This window comes from Carassius gibelio, chromosome A16 (genome assembly GCF_023724105.1).
Source record: "Carassius gibelio isolate Cgi1373 ecotype wild population from Czech Republic chromosome A16, carGib1.2-hapl.c, whole genome shotgun sequence".
In the NCBI taxonomy this organism is placed as follows: Eukaryota; Metazoa; Chordata; class Actinopteri; order Cypriniformes; family Cyprinidae; genus Carassius; species Carassius gibelio.
This window is the reverse complement of record NC_068386.1, coordinates 18,797,288-18,823,931: the sequence shown is the minus strand read 5'-3', so window position 1 is coordinate 18,823,931 and position 26,644 is coordinate 18,797,288. Positions and strand designations below refer to the sequence as shown.

The 26,644-nt window shown below is 37.5% G+C and overlaps 2 protein-coding genes across 2 annotated transcripts; one reads left to right on the top strand and one right to left on the bottom strand.

Annotated features, from left to right (window-relative positions):
• The first annotated feature begins 2,560 nt into the window (after nucleotides 1–2,560).
• Nucleotides 2,561–23,321, top strand: LOC128031199 (uncharacterized). The gene is made up of 15 exons (XM_052619466.1): nucleotides 2,561–2,887; nucleotides 4,494–4,686; nucleotides 5,223–5,354; nucleotides 5,474–5,626; nucleotides 6,168–6,263; nucleotides 6,455–6,505; nucleotides 6,844–6,993; nucleotides 8,263–8,373; nucleotides 9,278–9,427; nucleotides 10,024–10,158; nucleotides 10,253–10,372; nucleotides 10,468–10,597; nucleotides 11,947–12,062; nucleotides 19,501–20,783; nucleotides 22,848–23,321. Exons 1-15 carry the CDS (start codon nucleotides 2,868–2,870, stop codon nucleotides 23,029–23,031), a joined length of 3,024 nt encoding a protein of 1,007 aa, XP_052475426.1. The 5' UTR covers nucleotides 2,561–2,867; the 3' UTR covers nucleotides 23,032–23,321.
• LOC128031201 (lymphocyte activation gene 3 protein) lies at nucleotides 23,313–25,947 on the bottom strand. Its single transcript, XM_052619467.1, has 8 exons — nucleotides 25,773–25,947; nucleotides 25,532–25,655; nucleotides 25,223–25,437; nucleotides 24,907–25,128; nucleotides 24,515–24,823; nucleotides 24,080–24,337; nucleotides 23,764–23,882; nucleotides 23,313–23,648 (listed from the first exon to the last, which is right to left on the bottom strand). The coding sequence occupies exons 1-8, from the start codon at nucleotides 25,822–25,824 to the stop codon at nucleotides 23,514–23,516; spliced, it is 1,434 nt and encodes a 477-aa protein (XP_052475427.1). The 5' UTR covers nucleotides 25,825–25,947; the 3' UTR covers nucleotides 23,313–23,513.
• Between the last annotated feature and the right edge of the window lie 697 nt (nucleotides 25,948–26,644).

The window sequence follows — 26,644 nt, the reverse complement described above, 5'->3', positions numbered from 1 at the left end:
ACATTTTCTGAATTGGTGTACATGTTGGCTTTAGGTCAAACTGACAAAACAGGCACAGAAACTTTTAACCAAATCATGTGACCCCCAAACTCCAAACAACCTCAACTACTGTATGATTATAATGAGAGTAATGGATTAAAAATTATTTCCTGGTGCCTCCTACAAAAGACTAAAGAATATGTATCCTGTGGTACAAGTTGCCTGTTTAAGACTTAATGAAAATGACTGTGAATAACCCAGAAACACAGAAAAAAGGTTGTAGAAGCAGAAAATGAATTGCAGAAAAGTAACACATTGATTGAAATATTTATAAGTAGGCCTGAAGTGGTATTTTCTTGTATATATATTGCCCATTCTACAAATTATGCTTATATTTTTAATTCATGTGTAATTTGCTTTTCATTTGAAGTCATTCCCATGTTAGATGAAACCTGGAAGTACATACTTTGATGAAAAGCCTCACAAGCACTAAATATATACAGGTGCTGGCCATATAATTACAATATCATCAAAAATGTTATTTATTTCACTAATTCCACTAATTCAAAAAGAGAAAGTTGTATATTATATTCATTCATTACACACAGACTGATATATTTCAAATGTATTTATTTTAATTTTGATGATTATAACGGACAACTAAGGAAAATCCCAAATTCAGTATCTCAGAAAATTAGAATATTACTTAAGTCCAATACAAAAAAAGGATTTTTAGAAATCTTGGCCAACTGAAAAGTATGAGCATGTACAGCACTCAATACTTATTTGGGGCTACTTTTGGCTGAATTACTGCAGCAGCCGTGGCATTGAGTCGATCAGTCTGTGGCACTGCTCAGGTGTTATGAGAGCCCAGGTTGCTCTGATAGAGGCCTTCAGCTCTTCTGCATGTTTGGGTCTGGCATATCACATCTTCCTCTTCACAATAGATTTTCTATGGGGTTAAGGTCAGGGGAGTTTGCTGGCCAATTAAGAACAGGGATACCATGGTCCTTAAACCAGGTACTGGTAGCTTTGGCACTGTGTGCAGGTGCCAAGTCCTGTTGGAAAATGAAATCTGCATCTCCATAAAGTTGGTCAGCAGCAGGAAGCATGAAGTGCTCTAAAACTTCCTGGTATACGGCTGTGTTGACCTTGGACCTCAGAAAACACAGTGGACCAACAGCAGCAGATGACATGGGACCCCAAACCATCACTGACTATGAAAACTTTACACTGGACCTCGAGCAACGTGGATTGTGTGCCTCTCCTCTCCTCCTCCAGACTCTGGGACCCTGATTTCCAAAGGAAATGCAAAATTTACTTTCATCAGAGAACATAACTGTGGACCACTCAGCAGCAGTCCAGTCATTTTTGAAGCGAGACGCTTCTGACGCTGTCTGTTGTTCAAGAGTTGTTTGACACAAGGATGCGACAGCTGAAACCCATGTCTTGCATATGTCTGTGAGTAGCGGTTCTTGAAGCACTGACTCCAGCTGCAGTCCACTCTTTGCGAATCTCCCCCACATTTTTGAATGGGTTTTGTTTCGCAGTCCTCTCCAGGGTGCAGTTATCCCTATTGCTTGTACACTTTCTTCTACCACATCCTTTCCTTCCCTTCACCCCTCTATTAATGTGCTTGGACACAGAGCTCTGTGAACAGCCAGCCTCTTTTGCAATGACCTTTTCTGTCTTGCCCTCCTTGTGCAAGGTGTCAATGATCGTCTTTTGGACAACTGTCAATTCAGCAGTCTTCCCCATGATTGTGTAACCTACAGAACTAGACTGAGAGATCATTTAAAGGCCTTTGCAGGTGTTTTGAGTTAATTAACTGATTAGAGTGTGGGTCCAGCTGTCTTCAATATTGAACCTTTTCACAATATTCTAATTTTATGAGATACTGAATTTAAGATTTTCCTTAGTTGTCAGTTATAAACATCAAAATTAAAAGAAATAAACATTTGAAATATATCAGTCTCTGTGTAATGAAGGAATATAATATACAAGCTTCACTTTTTGAATAGAAATAAATCATAATAAACTTTTTGATGATATTCTAATTATATGACCAGCACCTGTAAGTGTTTTGTTAGTAGACCATTAACCACTAGACAAGCACCACCCAGCTGTATTTCCTTTGAAGGAGCTTGTGTAATAATGTCCTGGTGTGTGACGGTAAAAATATTGCTCAATGTTGCTTACAGCATTCCTTTCCACTGAATTTATTTCTGTCTGATATTTCTCAGACACGCTCTCTCTTCCTTTTTTTCATCATATGAGCTGCACATTTTCACAGCTTGACTGGAACCATGCACCCTGTACTATAGACATCAGTGATTTTGCCAGATGATCAAAAATCAGATTTACACTTTAAATCTACAGCCAAATCTTGGTACCTGAATATTACCATGGCATTATGTTGATGGCTTTTTCTTGTGTAAGCACCTTCCAAAATCTCCCAGCATTTAATTACCTGATTGGAGACCAAATAACATCTTTCTTCCCTATTTTGTTTGTGTGTGTGTGTGTGTGTGCGTGTGTGCGTGTGTGCGTGTGTGTCTGTGTACATGCTTGTCTTTGTGGGACTAAACCACAAACCTATCATCCCGGTCTAAACAATTACAACCTTACATGTTGTTGTGTACCCATGATCAACAGCTGGTTGGTTGTCAGTCACAGCAGAAATCACTAATGGTCCAATCAGGTTTATCTTCTCGGGGTGCAGCCATGCCTGCGATCTAAGTCTGAAGAATCTGGTCTCGCTTGCTTAACCTGTTACTGAAGGAAAGGTTAAAGAAAAATGATATAGAAAGAGACTGACAACTCTGAAAGACAGATACAGGAAGACAGGAGGCAGAAAAAGACAACTTAAAGATGTCTGACTGAGGAAAATGGACTCGGTTAAATCCAGGTATCTATTAACTGAGAGTCACTGTGAGTGTGTGTGTGTGTGTGTGTGTGTGTGGTAAAGGAGATTGTCTAAAATACATCTAACTAATTAAAGAACTGAGACTGCACTGTAAATCTACTTTCACTTCAGACTTTGTGTAAATGGGATGTGAATCTACTATTATATCACCAATGGTGAATTTGTTTTTCGAAATTATGTGTTATGACTTACATGTTTATATATATATATATATATTTCATGTGATGCCTGTATTTGTAAGTATATGTGCATGTATGTGGCCATGTGTGTGTGTGTGTTTGTTTGTTCAGGGTATTTTACCCTGAATCGATGGCTGGTGATAAAGTTGACAAGGTGAGCCTGAGTAGAACTGGTGTATTGCCAGAAGTGATGTCAAACGTGGGAGGATTTTTAGATCTTTCCCTGAACATGTGTTTGTGAGTCTCCTGAAACACACAGCCCTGAGTTTCATACATGACTGGTCAAATATGGTTCACTTGATTTACAGTGAATTGTATGACTCACAGTTAGCGTGCAAGGATATGTGTTTATAAGCTTCAGCTTGTCTGAGCACGGACATGTCTCTTGTATATGGAATCCTGGAATGTGATGTGTGAGTGTGTGTGTTTAAATATAATGTAGGCTATTTACCACTAGATATACTTACGTTTTAACCGACAAATCTATCCACTGAAGTAAGCTAAACCTTTCTTTAGGGATAAAAATAACACTATTAAATGTACATTTTTTGAGAAATAAACGAACAAGTCATCTTATAATTTACAATGAAAAACTCTCATTCCCAGAATTATCTGTGTGATGCTTCACATTTGATGGTTCTTCATTAAAATAATTATTCTGATTATGCTTTATATATATATATATATATATATATATATATACCTTTATATATGTATATATAAAATATACGATAAAAACAAATAGTAAATATCTAAAATATATGTTAATAATTCAAATAATATTTGTGTAATATTAATATACAAATTTAACAGTAAAATTGTAAATATGCCATATTAATTTAATATTTCTACACTTTATAATAGTAGCCTACTTTTATTAATAAATATTAAGGTTTTAACAATGATAGATGATGTATGATATATATATATATATATATATATATATATATATATATATATATATATATATATATATATATTTGCGTGAGGGTTCATATTGGGGCGGGGGTTGGGGGGGGGGAGACATCATTAGCTCAATATAAAAACAAGAGACGTCAGTGGAAATAATAGAAAACCCACCATGATAGAAAAACAAGCTCGTGTGTGGCATGCTGGGTAAGGTCATGTGATGTGAGATGTTTCGAGACTTAAAGGTCACATCAGTGGGCTTCACAAGCTTGGTATCAGTTCCTTCCAGTAGTGGTTTACAGCTTTTTGTGGGTTATAAATGGTTATGCAATATGCACCTCACAGTGAGAAATGAAGAACTACTTTTTTTGTTTGTTTTGCTTTTTTAATTACTCAATGCTGTTACTAATTTTCATTCTACTTTTCCTGTGTTGGCCTTTGATCTTATTCATGTGTTAGACTATTAATCGTCATACTGCAATCTTATCTGTGTCTATCAGTAATCCGTCAAAAGGACCGGAAGTGATCAATGTCATGGTCCCAGAGGAAACTGCCCTCGGTGACAAGAGTGACGGACAGCGGGAGGAAATGAAGGAGGCAGACACAGACACTCCTGATGGAGCAGTTGCAGTACCATCAGTCGCTCAGCGGAGGGCACGACAGAAACACAGATACAACACCGTCGGCTACCAGGTACCGAACTCGTTACATGATCGATCATGCCTGCATTATGCAAATGCTTTCATCTAAACTTTTAATGCATTGTAGATGCAAAAAATCACTACGGTTCTGATATCATAATAAGGAAAAAAAGTCCTAGTAAAAAGATGAAATTCTTCAAAAGGACTCATAATGTTTATTAGCAAAAATCTTTTGTCATATATGGCGCAAACAGCAAAGTCAAGGGGAGCAACGAAAGTGCTGATAAAATAAAAAAAAGATTATGATGTCAGGACTCCTAAAAACAACGAGTGTCGTGGTCAGTAAGTCTCATAAAATATTAGTCTATTCATACATGATTAGGTTAGTTCAAGTTATGTAAAATATTTCATGGAGCTCCAAATTTTAAAAAAATTAGATAAATGAATAGATTTATTTATTATCAGTATTGTTAAATAGTCAATAAAAACACAGATATGCACTGCACTCATACAGAACTTTTAAAAAATTTGGTCAATCAGGATTTCTGTCAATTCGGCCTGTCACATTTAACAATTTTGTATTGTCAGAAAAAGAAGCAGAGGGCAGCTGTGGACTTTTCTACAGTGAGCAAGGGAACATCTGCCGGGGTGAAGAGCAGGGGTCCATTAAAGCAGGTGCTTTTTAGCCAAGGAGTGTCTGACAAAAATAGCACATTTGAGGTAATTCATTTTTTTTTTTTTTTTTGCCTGAACAAGGTATAGGCCTAGTTCATACTTCATAGGTGCATAGGTTGCATAAACAACTGATTACATGACTTTTATTCCCATCTCTGTCTCAGGACCGATCGGGTGCTGTACAGGGGCAGGTGGACGCACTGAAACAGGTTCTGGACTCTTTCAGCATCCCTGCGGACCTGAGGTGGACATGGGGGGAGGGAGGTACTGAGAGAGCGCTGGAAAAGAGCTGGACAGACATAGTGCACTCTCATCAGGTAACAGAGACAAATAGGAGCCATCAAATACTTTCCTAACTTCCAAAATATGACATATTTCTACTGAGCCCCTGAACGGGACAATGCTTTTCAGTTCTTTCGCGTTCTCGCCAATACATCTGCATGGCTGTTTGTTACTTGGTGGATAATTCGTATGAATTCGTAAGATAATTTTTTTTTGTAGCATACTTTTAAATGATCTGCTTATGCCACATTGACTGGCCTATCATGTCCTATTAAAATTGTAATATCTATAAAAACATTTTATAACATTTATAAAAGTAAAAAAAATAACATCATATGATTTAATATGAAATCATCACCTTGTAAAAACATTTACTTTTTACATTCCTTAATGGTTGCAAAGCATGTTGGGTGATTAGTGACATCTGCTTCAAGCATAACACAGAATCATGCTCAATAAGAAGGTGTACTAATTTATTTAAAAGCAAAAAAAAATCAGTCAGAACTGAGAAGACAGCAGAAATGATGTATGTTGTATGAATGACCCTTTCTATTTCTCTCCGTCTCTTGTTTGTAGTCTATGTCTAGACCCCAGCGGCACCAGCAGGAGGCGCTGTGGGAGCTTCTGAATACTGAGCTCACCTACATCAACAAACTCACTATTGCCAAAGAAGTATGTCATAACGTTACCGTTTTTTAACATTATACAATAACTTGAATAATAATATCAGTATGCTGTGCAAATCTTCCTTAACACATTGCTCCTCACTCCTTTGTATTTTCATTCATGCATTTTAAATGTATTATTTAATAAATTATGCATGTAACAAGCTATGGCTAATGCACGCTCTCATTTCTGCACAGCTCGTTTTGGCAGCCCTGTCACACTGTCACAGATATGGATTTCTTCAGGAAGTATGTTCATCTTGTTTCGTCTTACACATGTTTACGTGGAACCCTTTTTTCTTCTGAACTGATCTAGAGTTACATACTCAGCATATCTAAATGGCAGGCAGACGGACTGCACAGCTGTTAATGATGGCAGTTCACTTTCATCTGTCTGAGATCACTCATTCTGTTCAGTGTATGATCTAGAGCATTACTGGTGATGTCACAAATGGAAACACTCTGTATGTGGACAAGATGGAAAATGATTTTGTTCCGCTGTAGAGCGTGTGGGCGACACAACCTATATCAATTAATCTTTTTCCATTACTGTCTGTACTTTCTTTCTTTCTTTCTTTCTTTTTCAGGTAAGCCCCACAATGCTCTTTTCCAATCTTCCTTCTATCCTTGATGCACATCGACTTTTTTGGCATGAAGTGATGTATCCAATGTTACAAGAGGTCCGTCTCACTGGAAGGCCTTTTGACCCTCTCAGACTTGAGGCAGGATGTTTGCAGGTATGATACAACGACTGTATTCAATTATACAGTGGCATGCAAAAGTTTGGGAACCCCTTGCCCAATCTGTAAAATAACAGAGATGTCCTGTCCTGAGTAAGATATTGTACATAAAAGATGTCTACATTTAGTCCACAGGTCAAAAAAAATAAAAAATAGCTAAAACTAATAAAATAACCTCATTCAAAAGTTTGGGAATCCTGTGTGTGGTTACCTGGATGATATCTACGACAGGTTTTTTTTTTTTTGTGATGGTTTTTCATGAGTCCCTTGTTTGTTCTGAACAGTTAAACTGAGAACAGTTCTTCAGAAAAATCTTTAAGGTCCTGCAGATTCTTCAGTTTTCCAGCATCTTTTGCATATTTGAACCCTTTCCAGCAGTGATTGTATGATTTTTAGATCCATGAGGACAATTGAGGGATTCAAACACAACTATATTAAGAAAGGTTCAAATGTTCAATGCTACTTTAGAAGGAAACACAATGTATTAAGAGCCTTTTGGAATTTAAAGATTAAGGTACTTAATTTGTGTTCAGGGAAACATACAATTATCTTCTGTTGCTTCCGAAAGGCAGTACTAAATGGGAAATATATATATATATTTTAGCAAAATAAGAAAAATTTGGACATCTTCATACTTTTCAAAAGTTTTCACCCCCGGCTCTTAATTTATGGTGTTTCCTTCTGGAGCATCAGTGATAGTTGAACCTTTTTTAATAGTTGTGTTTGAGTCCCTCAGTTGTCCTCAGTGTGAAAAGATGGATCTGAAAATCATACACTCACTACTGGAAAGGGTTCAAATATGCAAAATAAGATGGAAAACTGAAGAATCTGCAGGACCTTAAAGATTTTTCTGAAGAACAGTGCTCGGTTTAACTGTTCAGAACAAACAAGGGACTCGTGCACTATCATCACAAAACAGAAAGACAGTCGTGGATCATCAGATAACAGCACACAGTATTACGAACCAAGGGTTCCCAAACTTTTGAATGGGGTTATTTTAAAAATTTCAGCATTTTTTTTGTCTTGTGGGCTAAATTTTAACATATTTTATGTACAATATCTTACTCAAAGCAGTACTTAATAATAATAAAAAAAAAATCATGCAATTTGTATGGTCTCTCTTATTTTGTTACAATTATTCACATTTTCACAGATTCTGCAAGGGGCTCACAAACTTTTTCATGCCACTGTAAGCAATAAAGTTAAAAACAGATCCACTTTTTTTTATTCCTAACGCCCCCTTACCTCATTTTTCATCTGTTCTAGTTTCCTGACCATTTTCCTGCATACTTTGAATACTGTTTGGAAGAAGAGAGGAATGTGGAGTTTACACGGAGACAGCTTAACACTAACCCACAATTTTACACTTATCTTACGGTACTGCAAATCATATTTATATGTTAAAAGCAGGGAATTATGCCATTAGAAAAAAGTTCAAGTTAAGAAACAGTATCAAACGAGTTTTTGAGAGAGAGAAAAAAGCAATATTTGTGAACAATTTTGCCAATGTTCACTCAGAACTGAGCTCAGATCAATGGGGAAGTACTCGGGAATTGTGGGGAATCCTCTTCAGGTCAAAACACAACACGAAGGTTAACCGATCTTAATGTGCAGAACATGTTTGAAAATGTTTTAAACTCCGAAAGGAAACAGCTTGTTAGATTATGAAAAAAAAAAAACAATAACAAAAACAAACAAGAGGCTAAATTAAGGCTGGAAATAAATGTCCAAAATAGACATAAAAATGGGTAGCGGGGTGTGAATTTGTTTTTCCACATTTCTGATGAAATGTTTACCACAATAAGTTCCCTAGTCTATGTTTTTTTGCATCAGTGGACACTATGCAAAGTAAGGAGGGTGGAAATGACTATGAGATTTGCTTGTCTTTGTGGTTTGACTGTAGTGGTAGGTTATGGGGGTGGGCTGTTTCCTCAAGGGTACAGAGTTGAAACAACTGCACATTAAGCTCCGAAATTAATTAATTCAATTTATATTTAATTGACTAGCTGTACAGTAAAATGAAACTCAACATACCTGTATAGAATGTCATTTTTAAAATCAACGTGCTAACGTGTGATCATTTAATGTGATCATTTAAGCAAAAAACAGTGTCATCAGATAATGAGTTGAAGTGCACAATTCAAACAACAGATTGTATAGATTACAGCACGAGAATGTTAACAGCACGATTACGCCTAAGTAAGATTACGATCGAATGTGTTGCATGAATATAGGTGCATGCATGATTTTCCTGATTGTCTTAGTGTAATGTGTTCTGCAGTGGGTGGAGAATCATCCTCAGTGTGGGCGAATGAGACTGGGTGATATGCAGGCCAAACCACACCAGAGGATCACCAAGTACCCTCTTTTGCTGAAAGCTGTTCAAAAGAACACAGAAGACCTCCCCACCAAAAATGCACTTGAAAGAATGGTGAGACTGTGACACAGTGGTGATGAATTAAGTCATACACTGTATATTTCATTTCAAACAAATACTACATGCATTATGAAAGCAACACAAGTTATTAAATAAAAAAAAAAGATCATTGGCATTTATGTTGTCACTTTGCTAAAGTAAAAAGACTTTATGATATTATATGGGAAATATAACTTTATTTAAATGTTTAAATATTGAACAATTACTTTTTATTGATATTTAATTAGATTAATTTTCAGGATCTGAAGCATGATCGTAACAATATATAAAGTGCACGTGTTAATGCAGTTCATGCACAAAACATTTGTGCTGCTGTCAATAAAGCAATTAAAACTGTAATTATGAATGGAACAGAAGAAAAATAGAGGCACTTTCACTAGCTAGTCTTGACTTTTCTCATATTTTTTTAGCTTGACACAATCCTTTCATTGTATGTGATTTCCAACCCTTTAGCTGCATTGCCTTTGTTATCGTCTTTGTAATCTCTCTGCCTCTCGTATAGGAACTGCATGCATGTCTTTATTCTATCATTGAAGTTAAAGATAAAGATCTGCACTCTCTCTCGCTCACCGTCTGTTTTCCTCCTGCAGTTGAACGCTGTCAATAATTTTCTGGAATCTATCAATAATTATATGCAACTGAGAGACGATACTCTGGCCCTTTCTGCCGCTGCTCAAAGAATAGAGGGATACAAGATAGAAGGTCTGAGTGAAGAAGTAGACAAGGTAAACAAAGAAAATGTTTTTTGAATAAATAAACTATACATGCTTTGCTTATATATATATGTATATAAGTCTAACAGAAAGATTTCAACAACAGTATGTTCGTGACTTCTGCTGCTTTGATTTGATGAGCCCGGTGAAGGGGGTGGGGCCAAATGTCATACGGAAGCAATTAATGGAAGAAACTTTGAAGGTCAAAGTAAGAAAGGACACCAAGGCAAGTAAAAAAAAAAAAAAAAAAAAAAGACAAACAAGGCAAATTATTTTTGTACTGACCTTTAGGATTTCAGCATTTATTTCTGGTTATGTTAGGAGTTTGTGGTCCTTCTCTTCACTGATGTATTACTGATGACCAAAATGCAGAAGAAATCAGACAAGCTGAAGGTAGTTCGCCCCCCTCTGCCTCTGGAGAGATTATACTGCATTGAGCTCAAAGATGGATGTGAGTGTGGCCACTAACTCCTACAATTAACCATTTTAACAAGTTTTAAACTAGGCACACATCATTATGAAAGGGCAGTTATACCTTTTTATACATCACATGCATCATATGCACCACACTGTAAGGAAAAAAAATCTGTAGAGAACATTCAGATCATTTTCTGCCAGGACATTATTAGTTAAGTCTAAGAACATTTATCAACCCTAGAACACAGCAATGCAATGTGTAGTCTATAATACTATCACTAAGATCAGTTGCTTTACAGTATATGAACATATTTTTACTGAATTGTCTTAGAGTGCTTACCATGGGCCTATACAATGGGGTCCAAATCTGAGACCTGAAAATCTAGGTTCAAAGTTTTTTTTTTAATTAGGAAATGAGCATAGTTTAGCATAAACAAGTTCTAGAATTATAAATGATTTTAAAAACTAAGTATTTAGGAATTTCCCCCTTTTTAGGTCACTAAATAAATAAGCAAATCTGTGGCGTTAATCATTCAAACTCCTACAAAAGGTCATGTTATTATTTTCATTGTTAGATTATGCTGGTTTTACCTCGACTTTATGTAGCTCGAGTGTTGCTGTCACTAACCAAGCAAAACAAAAGTATGGCATTCATTTTAATATTTTAATGCAACTTTTTACTCAAATTGTTGTGTTAATAAAATAATCTGTAATAATAAATAAATAGCATTGGTTGATGCCCTATACTGTGTATTATCATATATTAATGCACCAGTTTGATTAGTATAAGTCAATGGGAATTATATGCATAGTATGTTATTTGTATGCTTCAAAAAAATTGTAAATCAGGATGTTTTAATAATGTAATGTAACAAAGAGAGTCTTAGAAAACAATGGTAGAATTCAATTCCAGTCTTTTAAATAAATTGATAATCATGAAAGTACAAGAAACAATAGCACAAGACAGAACTACAACAGACACAGAATGCATTACACACAGCCTGTCGGTTTCAAAATGCACATTGATTTTCCAAGTGGAAAAATCATTCAAATAGTTCTGTTTTGCGTCATCTAGAATATTATTCTTAGCATGTCAGGGCTTAGCATGTTACTTGATAATCTGGTTTCTGATTGGGCTTTATGAGAATGGCTGCACCTGGGTGTGTCAAATACCTGCTCACACAAGTCCTAGTTCATGGTCACAAAAGAGAATTCAATTGAGAATTCAAACAAGCAAATTGCCTGAGTTTGTATGTACTATGTTGCACATTATAACCTCAATAGAACTTAAGTAGAACAGAAAAGTTTTTTTTTATTACTTATTTATTTTATGATACTAGATGACCTCTCATACTGGGTCTGCTTCTCCCCTCTGTCTGGTAGATTCGTTTATGCTGGTGGAGGTTGGTGATCTAGGCTGTGCTGTCAGTGTGAACTTCCTGTCCACACCCAGTCCAGACAGCTGCGCGTCATGGGTGTCTGCTCTGCGTGAGACTCAGGTACTTACATTCCTCTTGCAGCAAACACACACAACAACAGGGTGACATGATTTACAAGCCAAACCCTCAAGAAATATAATTGTTTTTTTTTTGTTGTTTTTTAAATGAATACTTTGTACCTTCTACCTTTGGAACTTTTTATGACAGCATCTGAAATTATTAAAATATGAAGTCATTTTTTTCCTTATGACCTAACTAGGAAAATGTTGACTGTTGATCTTAGGAGCTGCTGCCACTCAGTAAGGGCCTAGAAGGTTGCACCTCACAAACATTACAATTTGTTGAATTTGAGAAAATGTAATGATATTACTTACTTTTATTTACTCCATGCTTTAAAATGTAAATAATGAAGTTAAAGTGACCCTGTTATGGCTTATGAAAGGTTCATATTTTGGTTTGGGGAGTGTAAGGGTGGTTTCCTGACAGTGGTTCAGGCTAAAGGATCGCCAAATGACTAAAAAAACGTTATCAGCACGTTGGCATAAATGGTAAATTTCTAGTCTATTACCACCCACTGCCACTTATACAAATGAATGGAAATAAGCACAGTTAGAATAGCTAAATATGTGGGAGAGCGTTGCTATTGAATAACTTTATTCTATTGCAATGGGTAGCACTTCAATGTTAATGTTGAAACAAGATTAGTTAATACATGATTAATAATTGATTTGTTATGGTTACACTTGAATTGGTTACCAAAATAGATTAAGGATGGTAAAACATAAACAGTTAATTGTACCCAGCATGTATGTAAAATATTACCTCCTGAGAGAGAAAGAGAGAGAGGAAGAAAAAAAGAGGGAGAGAGGGCAAAGCCCCCAGAAGAGAGTGCCAGCAAAGAGAAAGAGCCAGAGCAACAGTTACAGTCTTCTTTTTTCTCTTCCTTGACCATGTGACTTAAAACAAATGTGAGACATTCAAAGTCAAGTCAAGTCACCTTTATTTATATAGCGCTTTTAACAAAATACATTGTCAAAGCACTGAACAACATTCATTAGGAAAACAGTGTGTCAATAATGCAAAATGGCAGTAAAAGGCAGTTCATCATTGAATTCAGTGATGTCATCTCTGTTCAGTTTAAATATTGTCTGTGCATTTATTTGCAATCAAGTTAATGATATCGCTGTAAGATGAAGTGACCCCAACTAAGTAAGCCAGAGGCGACGGCGGCAAGGAACCAAAACTCCATCGGTGACAGAATGGAGAAAAAAACCTTGGGAGAAACCAGGCTCAGTTGGGGGGCCAGTACTCCTCTCACCAGACGAAACCAGTAGTTCAATTCCAGGCTGCAGCAAAGTCAGATTGTGCAGAAGTATCATCTGTTTCCTGTGGTTTTGTCTTGGTGGTCCTCTGAGACAAGGTCTTTACAGGGGATCTGTATCTGGGGCTCTAGTTGTCCTGGTCTCCGCTGTCTTTCAGGGATGTAAAGGTCCTTTCTAGGTGCTGATCCACCATCTGGTCTGGATACGTACTGTATCCGGGTGACTGCAGTGACCCTCTGATCTGGATACAGATGGATCTGGTGGCTACGGTGACCTCGGAATAAGAGAGAAACAGACTAATATTAGCGTAGATGCCATTCTTCTAATGATGTAGCAAGTAGATCGGGTGTTATGGGAAGTGTTCCTGATTCCGGTTTACCTAATTAATGCAGCCTAAAAATCCTTTAACGGATTTGGATATTAAAAGCATATTAGTATGTTATGTGTAAGCCAGGTTAAAGAGATGAGTCTTTAATCTAGATTTAAACTGCAAGAGTGTGTCTGCCTCCTGAACAATGTTAGGTAGGTTATTCCAGAGTTTAGGAGCCAAATAGGAAAAGGATCTGCCGCCCGCAGTTGATTTTGATATTCTAGGTATGAAAGAGACGTGACATTCAGCCAAGTATGGTGACCCATAACTCAGAATTTGTGCTCTGCATTTAACCCATCCGAAGTGCAGACACACACACTGTGAACACACACCCAGAGCAGTGGGCAGCCATTTGTGCTGCGGCGCCCGGGGAGCAGTTGGGGGTTCGATAGCTTGCTCAAGGGCACCTAAATCGTGATATTGAAGGTGGAGAGAGCACTGTACATGCACTCCCCCCACCCACAATTCCTGCCGGCCTGAGGCTCAAACTCACAACCCTTCGATTGGGAGTCTGACTCTCTAACCATTAGGCCACGACTTATCAAATTGCACATTGAGTTTTGAGAACGTAGCGGACGTAGAGGATTATAATGTAAAATAAGCTCATTCAAATACTGAGGTGTTAAACCATTCAGGGCTTTTTGAGTAATAAACAATATTTTAAAATCTATACAATGTTTGATAGGGACCCAGTGCAGTGTTGACAGGACCAAGCTAATATGGTCAGACTTCCTGGTTCTATTAAGAACTCTTGCTGCTGCATTTTGGACTAGCTGTAGTTTGTTTGCTAAGCATGGAGAACAACCACCCAATAAAGCATTACAATAACCTTGAGGTCATAAATGCATGGATTAACATTTCTGCATTTGACATTGAAAGCATAGGCCGTAATTTAGATATATCTTTAAGATGGAAAAATGCAGTTTTACAAATGCTAGAAACGTGGCTTTCTAAAGAAAGATTGCTATCAAATAGCACACCTAGGTTCCTAACTGATGATGAAGAATTGACAGAGCAGCCATCAAGTCTTAGACAGTGTTCTAAGTTATTACATGCAGAGTAGGTTCTATAATTAACACCTCTGTTTTTTTCAGAATTTAGCAATAAGAAGTTACTCGTCATGCAGTTTCGTCATCCATTCCATTAGTTTTTCAAATTGGTGTGTTTCACCGGGCCGCAAAGAGATATAGAGCTGAGTATCATCAGCATAACAGTGAAAGCTAACACCATGTTTCTTGATGATATCTCCCAAGGGTAACATATAAAGCATGAAGACTAGCGGCCCTAGTACTGAGCCTTGAGGTACTCCATACTGCACTTGTGATCGATATTATACCTCTTCATTAACTGCTACGAACTGATGGCGTTCATATAAGTACGATTTAAACCATGCTAATGCACTTCCATTAATGCCAACAAAGTGTTCAAGTCTATGCAAAAGAATGTTGTAGTCAATTGTGTCAAATGCAGCACTAAGATCCAACAGAACTAATAGAGAGATACAACCACGATCAGATGATAAGAGCAGGTAATTTGTAACTTTATGGAGACCAGTCTCAGTTCTATGATATGGTCTAAATCCTGACTGGAAATCCTCAAATATACAATTTTTCTCTAAGAAGGAATATAATTGTGAGGATACCACCTTTTCTAGTATCTTGGACAGAAATGGGAGATTCGAGATTGGTCTATAATTAACTAGTTCTTTGGGGTCAAGTTGTGTTTTTTTGATGAGAGGCTTAATAACAGCCAGTTTGAAGGTTTTGGGGACATATCCTAATGACAATGAGGAATTTATAATAGTCAGAAGAGGATTTATGACTTCTGGAAGCACCTTTTTTGGTTTAGATGATTTAACAAGTTTATACAATTCTTCCTCTCCTATAGTAGAGAATGAGTGGAACTGTTCCTCAGGGGGTCTATAGTGCACTGTCTGATGTGATACTGTAGCTGACGTCTGAATGGTTACAATTTTATCTCTAATATTATCGATTTTAGAAGTAAAGCAGTTCATAAAGTCATTACTGCTGTGATGTTGAGAAATGTCAACACTTGTTGAGGCTTTATTTTTCGTTAATTTAGGCACTGTATTGAATAAATACCTGGGGTTACATTTGTTTTCTTCTAAAAGATAAGAACAATAAACGGATCTAGCATTGTTTAATGCTTTTCTGTAGGATAGGTTACTTTCCCACCAAGCAATACGAAATACATCTAGTTTTGTTTTCCTCCAGCTGTGCTCCATTTTTCGGGCTGCTCTATGTAGGGTGCGAGTATGCTCATTATACCATGGTGTCATACTGGTTTCCTTAACTTTCCTTAAAGGGGGGGTGAAATGCTCGTTTTCACTCAATATCCTGTTAATCTTGAGTACCTATAGAGTAGTACTGCATCCTTCATAACTCCAAAAAGTCTTTAGTTTTATTATATTCATAAGAGAAAGATAGTCTGTACCAATTTTCCCTGAAAAACACGACCGGCTGGAGGCGTGACGTGTGGGCGGAGCTAAAGAATCATGAGCGCCAGTGAGCGTTTGGAAGCTGTGACACCGTGAAGACAAAACCAACCAAAACAAACCATGGCTAACAGTCAGATTCAGCGTATATTTATGATCCAGAATCAGATCCAGAGGCTGAAATTTAACAAGAGCAGCATCAGCAACAACGTCTCTATGTGGTATGTACTGAAACTGTATATATTTGCTTAGCGGTTTTGGAAAATGACTAAGTTCCACTTTGTCGTCTTTTTTTTTTTAAGCTGTACATGTGGAAAGTGCAGTTTGATGACAACATCGCATGTTGTTTACTTGATGTGCTTACGCGCCGATAGCTAAGTTAACAACACAGAGATATTTGAAGCAGTTTTACTCGTGCAGTTTGATGACAACATCGCATGTTGTTTACTTGATGTGCTTACACGCCGATAGCTAAGTTAACAACACAGAGATATCTGAAGCAGTTTTACTCACCGCCTGCGGTTCCAACACACGATCGTGACCCTTTTTCGTTGGGACTGCATTAACCTTAAGAAATAAACGATGTGCAAATCCGGCGTCAAACTGGACCTTGTCTGTAAAACAAGCATCTTCGAAATGCAGGGGAACAAACACAAACACTTGCACAACTCCGTTGATGCTCTGTAAAAATAAACTCCATCCACTGGTCCCTTAATGCTGTTTCTCTTTTGGTAATCTGTGCAGGGTTGTCTTGCCCTGGCAACCAAAAACACACTCCTTTTGTGACATTTCGCGACGCTCTCGCTCTGATCAGTGGATGTCTCGTCTCTGCTCTGCTATACGGGAGCGCGCTCTTCCGGCAGACGTGCCCTTAGGACCCATATAAGGAAATTCCGCTCCATCTAACGTCACACAGAGCCATACTCGAAAAAACTTTCCGAAACTTGTGACAAACCGGAAGGAGTATTTTTGGAACAGAAATACTCCTTCAAACGTACAACTTAATTTTTGAAACTTTGTCCATGTTTAGCATGGGAATCCAACTCTTTAACAGTGTAAAAAACTCAGTATGCATGAAATAGCATTTCACCCCCCCCCCCCCCCCCCCCCCTTTAAGCGTAAAGGAGCAACTGTATTTAAAAAGCTAGAAAAGAGAGAGTCCATAGTTTTTGTTACATCATCAAGTTTTGGATATGCTAAGGAATATGGAAACATCAGGAAGATAAATTAAAGAGTAGTCTTTTTTTGTGGTAGAAGTGATGGTTCTTCCATACTTGTAACAAGAAGTAGAATTTACAATTTTGGCTATATGAAGTTTGCACAGAACTAAATAATGATCTGAGATATCATCACTTGGCTGCATAATTTCAACACTATCAACATCAATTCCATGTGACAGTATTAAATCTAGAGTATGATTTCGCCAATGAGTAGGTCCTGAAACACGTTGTCTAACACCAATAGAGTTCAGAATGTCTATAAATGCTGATCACAATGCATCTTTTTCATTATCAACATGGATAATTATAATCACCAACTATTAAAACTGTATCTGCAGCCAGAACTAACTCGGATGTAAAATCACCAAACTCTTTAATAAAGTCTGTATGGTGACCTGGTGGCCTGTATACAGTAGCCAGTACAAACATAACGGGATTTATCATTAACATTTGTTTCTCTGGATAATGTTATATGAAGCACCTTTACTTCAAACGAGTTATACTTGAAGCTTGCCCTCTGAGAAATCCTAAAAACGTTGTTATAAATTGAAGCAACATCTCCCCCTTTGCCTTTTAGACGCGGCTCATGTTTATAACAGTAATCTTGGGGGGTGGACTCATTTAAGATAATGTAATCATCAGGTTTTGGCCAGGTTTCTGTCAAACAGAGAACATCTAGATTATGATCATTGATCATATTATTTACAAAAAGTGTTTTCGTAGAAAGGGATCTGATATTCAATAAGCCAAGCTTTTTCATTTGTTTATCTGTTTTGCATCTGTTTTTTTATTTGTTGAACCTCAGTTAAATTGTTAATCTTAATTTGGTTTGGACGTTTTTTTATTTTCTAGTTCAGGGAACAGACAAAGTCTCTATATCTAGGTGAAAGAGTCTCTATGTGCTGAGAATTAGCTGACCTCTGTGACGGAAGGCAGCTAGCAGACGGTCGGTTTAGCCAGTCTGTCTGCTTCCTGACCTGGACCCCAGATAGTCAAGAATAAACTCTAAGACTTTTTGCCATATTTCTAGAGAGAAGAGCGGTGCCACCCCAGAAGGTATGAAGACCATCTCTTTTCAACAGGTCAGGTCTGCCCCAAAAATTCGTCCAAATGTCTATGAAACCTATGTTATTCTGCGGGCACCACTTAGACATCCAGCCATTGAGTGATGACAATCTGCTATGCATCTCGTCACCAATCAGCAGATTACAGTTTCACTCACTGTACAAAAGGTTTGACAAACAGCATAATTAGAATTTGGAAGTTTCCATATTAAACTAATTGCTAATAAGCTGCTAGACCACTAGCAAGTTAAGTCAGTAGCTGGAGGCCTTGCATGAACAATGCAATCAACTCACTGAGTCTGCAATTGCGCATTGATATCTGCCTTTAGAAAGTGGTTTCCTATCTTTCTGAAAATAAGGTGGAGGTCTACCCCAACCCAGTGGCCAACATGTTTCGCCTGTATGGCCTAATTTGTGACAGGAACTACAAAACCTACTATCTTTGCCCCAAGGTTGTTTGAGGATTTTCGTCACTCTCTAATGCTTCCTTTTGACCATGTGTTGTGGTACATGATTCTGCGCTATTACAGTGCTGCATCACCTTAAGAACTGACAACAGCACACTTTCTGGAGCAGTGGTACATCCTTCCTCTGAACAAATCATTCCAGAATCATCACAGCAAGTCATTTCCTCTAAGAAGTGAACATGCTTTTTAGTCCAACCGCTGTTAAGTGTTTTGGGAGACATGGACTCATGTGCCTTAAGCTTAGCACTGAGATCTGCAATGATGTCCTTATGATTTTTACACTTCTGCTCAGCTATTAAGTTATTTAGCTGCAACTGAAGATCTTGAATCTTAGCTTCTGACTTCTGTGCCTCTGTCTTTTTAGAATGCAGTTCTTCACATTTAGCATCTATACTTAAAGTTCGACACATTGTTAACTCACTTAGACTTATATAATGCATGTAGTTTAAAGCCTCAATTATTTCACCTTGTTTAGATTTCCTTTGATGTTTACCCATTATGTTCCAAATTTGTGCAAAAATTAAGTTTGTGAGCAGAATACTGTATCAGAAAGTCAAATATAGTTTGTAATTATAAACTGGTTCTTTTTCCGGATTACAGGCGGCCTTAGAGACTTTGAGGAAAAATGAGACAAACAAAACACTGAAGACAACAAGTACGACAGAGTTTGGAGAATCAGATTCCATTCAGGACGAACTGGCTAAAAACGTCTCAGAGGATCCTGATGGCCAATCAGTATCTGACAGATCTGATAGTGATACTGAGTCAGCTGAGTCATTGAGGCTATATGCTTTACCTAGGCCCCAGTCTGACCCAGAACTGTTGATGGATGTAGAGCAAAGTAAAGTTCAGCAGCTGGCAGAGGACAGGAACTCTCCACTGATTGGTCAGTGGAACGATCAGAGCCAATCAGCTCATGAAGACGTTGCGCCAAAGACGGAAGAAGGGAGAGACAAGAATTATAGTAGGCAGTTGGAAGAGAAAGAGGCCCCATTTAAAAACATTTCAGAAAGGAGAGTTACATGGAATCGTAGACGACGATCATCTGCAAATGACGTTACACAACACGACCAGTCAAATGGAACACACTCATTGTTTCCTGGTGGAGATGTGGAGAAAAATGGCACTTCTAGCCAATTCCTGCCAAACAAACCAATTGCAGAAACATGTGAACCAATGCATCAGGATTCAGATGATGACTCTCAAGAAATCAGGACGAACTCTTTGTATAGTCAGTCAGATGACGATGGGTTCCTCACAGAATCAGGGAGGTTCTCCAGGAAACTGAAGTCTCCTCGCATTCAGAGGAGACGTGCAAATCATTTGCAACCATCTGTTCTCTCACATAGTCCCAGGACATCCGACGCTTGCGTTAAACCCCAGGATTCCCACCGAGTGCTAAAGCTGGGATCTCTTAAAAACAACCATGGGGCGTTATGGAATGTTCCTGAAAAAAGGTGGTCACCAGACCCTGAGACGCACTTTGAATCTGAGCAGACTCATGATGGAAGCTTTCGAAAGAAACCAATCAAACTAAAGCCACAGAGAAGCGCCTCCATCCCAAAGATCAGCTCACCTCAGAGTCCCCTGCTGCCTTCTCACAGACGCAGCCCCTCGCCCCCTCCAGGCCCGGACCCCCAGTTTCACCCTTCTCCACTCCAGGACGTGCTGCAGAGGGCGAAGGACCGGGAAAAAGTACGTGGACTGGGCAGAAGAGAGGGAAAGATAAAAAATTCTCCTACTGTCTCCGCCTGTCCGTCACCGTCGGTCAGTGAAGGAGAGAGAGAGGCAGAAAGAGAGGATGCTGCAGTACCTGGTGTGATATCTGCACATGGATGGAGAGAGGGGAATGTGGATGGAAGTGAGGATGAGATGAAAGAGAGGTGAGTCGACACGTCGTCACTGTTACTAAATGAGTCATTGCTGAAATGTGATCTGAAAGCACAATTTGAATACAGTTTTTGACAGGGTTGTATCATGAAGAATCATATCTTTCTTGATCTTCTGAGATAAAAGAGTTTGTTGAAAACATCAGATGGCGTCATGCAACCATTTCTTTGGGCAACCGGTTTCTGTTGCGGTTGCTTATTCTAAAAATTCAACAAATTCATTGCAAATACCAAACTAGCATATGTTGTTATGGTTTTAACTGCATAGATATAGATTTTGAATTTTAATAGTTAGTAATTTAGTGTTGAATGGAAAAAGAGTCATGTAAGTGGAAAGTTCAGTTTATTACAGATTGTTCAGGTACATGGCTCACAAAGGTTAAAAGTAGATCATATTTTTTTTCCCATTAAACTAATATGTTAATGATAATAGATTTTGTTGTCATTTATTTAACATTGGATAATATACAATATAATTTATAAAGGAAGCACAGCATCAATATGATAATATGATATGCACAGATAAATGTGTGTGTGTGTGTATATGTATATATATATATATACAGATTAAATAGGAAACTCAATTACGAAATAATTTGCATGTGTTAAATTATGTGTAATTAAATGTAATTTATGTAATGTAATTAAATGTGTGCATAAATATGAAATATGTCCTGACCTCCATAAAATCTTACAGCATGTGTTTCAAGTTTTAAAACACCACTTTGAAAGTGTATTTGTGTCTGTAATTTTTTTTTTTTTTTACTTAAAATTTAAGTAGTCTTTCTTTTTAAATTAACCCTAAAAATAACCTTAACTGCCCAGTGGAAAATCATTTTCATTTGAAGTATATTTGTTCCATGTGTGAGATATGACTGTAGAGAGGCTTCACTTGACAGTTTCATGTGCGTTATTTCTTCTCTCTGCCCACACACACAATTCATCTGTGTACTGTTACATAAAATTCTCTCTAAATTATTACATTAGAACCTTCCCAGAATATTCTACAACATCATTGTCCTAAAATTATACAGCATATAAGCACTTCTTCTCTCTGCTTCTCTGGTACTGCATTATAGACAAGTTAGTTCTTCATTGGGACCATTAGGAGTCAGGCTTTCCCCTGAAAAATAATGACATGCAATATTTTACATGCATTGCATTACATTTAGTCATTTATTAGAAACTTTTATCCAAAGTGACTTGCAAATGAGGACAATGGAAGCAATCAAAATCAACAAAAAAGTTTAACACAGTACATATAGCAAGTTTTTTTTTTATTATAATAAATAGAAAATAGGTTGAATAGAAAAAGAATGGAGCAAGTTTTTTAAAGAAAACAATCAGTTAGTAAATGAATAGAGTGCAAGTCTAAAAGGGTTAATTTTTTTATATATGTAAAGAATAGAATTAGAGTAGAAAGCACTAGAGTTAGAGGGTCAAATAAAGATGGAAGAAATTTGTTTTTAGGCAATTCTTGAAGATGCCTCTTTGGAATTTTTCAAAGTAATAGTACATTGACTCAAAAAGTTTTGTAATGCTCAGAACAGATGAGAAGATAATGTACATTCAGTCTTCTTAGAAACACGTGAATTTAATGACATTTTAATGGCATTTCTTATTATCTGAATGTATCTTAAGCTTCACATTCATTGTTTTCAATTAGAAGTCTGTGAACTCCTGAGGGTCTCTTAAGGGTGTCTGTGAAAAAAATCAAATAAAATAAAAAATCTTGATAATTCTATTTTTGAACAAACATTACTTCATGATCACCACTTATAATGTGTTAATTTCTTCAATTAAAAGGCCTTTAAAGATAAAAACAGCATAACTTTATTAACTTTTTGTTGTTGTAAAATTACATATTTATTCACAAATAATTTTAAAGGAACATCGAAATTTTTAAGGAGAAAGACTGAAATAATATTTTCTTGTAAACACTGTTGTTTTATTTACAACTTTGAAAAATAATTTTTTAGAGTGTAGGGAAGAAATGACAATAACCTTTAATTTTTTTATTTTATTTTTACCCATAAACCCCTGTTTTCTCCCTTGAAGCAATAATGTCCTAGAGGGCATCAGCGTGGACTGGCCAGGCTGGTGTTTTGATGATGAAGAGGTTTTTGACTTTGAGGACTTTGACAATGAAGACTGGCTTAACAAGAAACTGACCACAAATGCGCCCCAGAGAAAGACGAAACCATCAGAGAGGCAAGATGAAATAGAATGTAGTGAAGTGTAGTCTATTAGGTGTGTAGAGTTGTGTGAAAAGTGTTTGGAGAAATGTAATATATATATAGTTCTGGGCGTTGTTTAATTATTATGTAGCAGGACTATTATAGTCAAATATATTTGATAGATACATTTGAGAGTTTTTTTTATTAACATTGTGTCTATTATTATTATTATGTTTATTGCTATGTATTTGTGTACAGAAAGTTTTCTCTGTATTAAGAAACCTTTTTTATAACTTGTATTTTCTGTGCATAAGAAATCTAAATAATTAAATTAAGACATGAGAACTTGTTTAAATGTTTTCGATTTATTGTTTTATATACATAGATTTTACATTCATATTTGAAAATATATTTGCACCAAAATGAGTTTTTACAAAATGTATACATTTATATGCTAGTGATATATTTACAGGATAAATGGACTGCTACAATTGTCTGCATTTAAAACACCCACATCCACGTAGGCATCTGCCACACACACACACGTTTACACACACACTGGCTTCGGATCTCCAACGCAAGCTTCAGCCATTTTTGCCCCACTCCTCGCTCTCCGCTCTCGTTCAGTGGCAGCCTGATGGACGATGGTTTCCATCGCAGGGTAAAGATGGATCATCTTCTTCTGTAAGGAGGAATAAATGGGATGAATACGAGAGATGAGCTACAAATAACTCACTGTTGCAGCATTGAAATAAACTTCGATAGACTAAAAAAAAATATAAAAAACTGAAACGTACCCGGCGATAGTTTCTGTACATCTGGAACAAAATCAGGAATACCACCAAGAACAAAAATCCTAATCCCATCACCATAGCAGTTTTGTTGCCAGAGCTTGAATTTTCACTCTTTACAGCACCTGTAGAAATGATCAAAATGGAGAATCAGTGAAAATGTAGTGCTTCTTAACTCCTGATTCTACAAATGTTCTGGAAAAAAACAGAACAGTTTTTTTTTTTTTTTACAATTGTTTACAGCATGCTAATTTAATTTATTGGTATGCAAATGCTCATGCAAATAGAATTTCCTTTACTGTAATATAACCGCTCTACTTACCCATGACATGCATTTGATAAGTCACGTTCCCCAGAACTCCTTGATTCCTGTAGTAGCGACACATCCATTCACCAGCATCTTTCTCAGTCACCTCTTGAATCCTGTAGGTCTTAGTCTTCTGAACAGAGGTCAGCGTTTGAGTGTTGTTTGGTCCGTAAGTCACGCGGAGCCATTCATAAGACGTGATCTGGCTGGAGTTGCTGAGATGGCAGGTCAGGGTCACGGGTCCATTACCGCTGGACGATGAGGATCTCAAAACTAAACATTCGAATTTGGAGAGGAATTCAGCAAATTCAGAATCCCACAAAACAGAAATTGACCATATTCTGATGATTAAAGGCAGATCTTTATGTGAAAATAGGCCTTAAAGTCAGCTGACAAAAAGATAAACCACGCAGTATTCTGAGTGTTCTAGTGATATATTATTCCACTCACCTTGAGTTACAACTAGCTCCATCCTTCTTTGTACTTTAATCCTCCCTCTGTTCAATCCCCCCATCATTCCTGAGCATGTATACATCCCTTCATCTCCATCCTGCACTCTCTGTTTAGTAGCTGATGCTGAGGGCCCATCAGACTCTTTGAAAGATGCAGGGAGAGGAAGACTAGAGTCTGATGTTGTGGGGCTTCTCTTCCACGCCACAGTGTACGGGATCAAACCATCAGTAAAGACACAGGGCAAGGAGACGGAAGAACCCACAGCGGCGTACACCACTGAAGAGTCATCCTGAGGGGTGGCGATTCCTGGAAAACCAATGGATATGGTGGATGAGCGACTCCTGCCAATGTCATTTTGAAGAGGAAGCTGGTATTTAAACAATTCTCACCTTTGACCTGTAGGGACGTGGTTGCCTCAACTACCACACCATTGTATGTAGCCTGACAGGTCCAGTTTCCCGCATCTCTCTGAGACACACTGGAGAGGCTGGTTCTACTCGTGAACATGCCATTATGTTTCCAGTTAATTGTGACAAACTGTGTCCGGGGACTGACATCGCATTTCAAGGCTGTTCTTGTGCCTTCAACCACCATGGCAGAAGAAAACGACGCTGTGAAGAAAGAGAAAATATTACAGATGAGGCTTCCAGAAGACAGCCTATGGCTTAACAAAGAATAAAGAAGTGACCAATTCTTGGTTATTACCTCTTACAACTCTGAGACTGATGACCTTCACCATCCGAGTCTTTCCCTCAACTTCACAGACGTACCTCCCTCCATCTTCAATTGTCGTCTCCGTAATGTGAAGGCTGTAATCTGCCTTTCCGAAGTTGGGGATGGGGCAGTTAGCACGTGGTGGGTTTCTAACCGGACGAAACTCTAACCCGCTCTTATCTCGTCGCCAAACCGTCTTCAGTACACTAGAATATTGAGAAAGAGAGCAAGCTATTAAAATGCTGATGCTGCTATAATTGACTGGATAATTGTGTTTATGGATGGATGAAGTGATCTTACTCTCCAACCATCCTGCTCCAGTAGACAGCAGTCGGATGTGAGATGGCAGAAGTCTCGTCTACACATGGCAGCACTGCTACAGAGCCCTGAGCTACAAACACTTCACGGTCCTGGCACTGACCTCCTGCAGAACACAGAAAGATTGTACATGTAAATCTACAAGAAGACAGAATTTAAAATGAGGTGAGAGAGATATAACAAGATTTGATTCTTTCATGGTACTCTAAAATGAAACACTCACCTTCAAAAACCAGCGCTAACCCCAGAACCATCAGAACATGTGTCTTATTCATGTTTAGCGCTTCCAAGCAGATGTTCTTTTTCTTTTATGTTTTAGTTGTTTACCCCAAAAACCCTTGTGCATTTAGTCCCGTCTCTCAGTTAACGTCTGCCGTCTCTGGTCTTTGTTCTTGAATATATAGTGTTGTGGGTGGTTAAGTGGGTTGCAGTGTGGGAGGCAGGAGTTGCTCGCTGTAGGTAGTTCCTCTTGTTCGCTGCTTCTCAACATCACATGACTTCTGAAGATGCATATAGTGAAACTGTTGATGTGCAGTCTGACTGACGTACTTAGGAAAAAGTTTGAGAGAAAGAGAGACACAGAGAGAGTAACAGAATGAGGGAGAGGCAACACTTGAGGTTTTAATTCTCCCACGGATTCACCAGGTCTATCTCGAATTTTCTTTCACCACGTGAAAAACTTTTATCTGAAAGTATGTCAAACTTCAAAAGGAATGGAAACAAATTTGTTGATATAAAGCAAACAAAAAAAAGCAGTTTGGAAAATGTACACAAGCAAGAATGTCTCTATAAATAATTAGGGTACTACACTTTATTTTATATATGCAAACACTGTAAAAAAATTATTGTGATTTTAACAGTAAAAGACTGTAAAAATGCTTCAGTAAAAACCTGTTAACAATAAGTTTCCATACTACATACGGTGAATAAATGTAATTACATTTAATGTAATTTTACAGTAAAATACTGCTAATGGTTAATGGTTTTTGAAAATGAAAAAGAAAAAGTCACTGCATAATTTACAGTGAAAAACCATAAATTCACACTCCCAGAATTCCCTGCATGACACTTCATATTTGATGTTTTTGTTGTTGA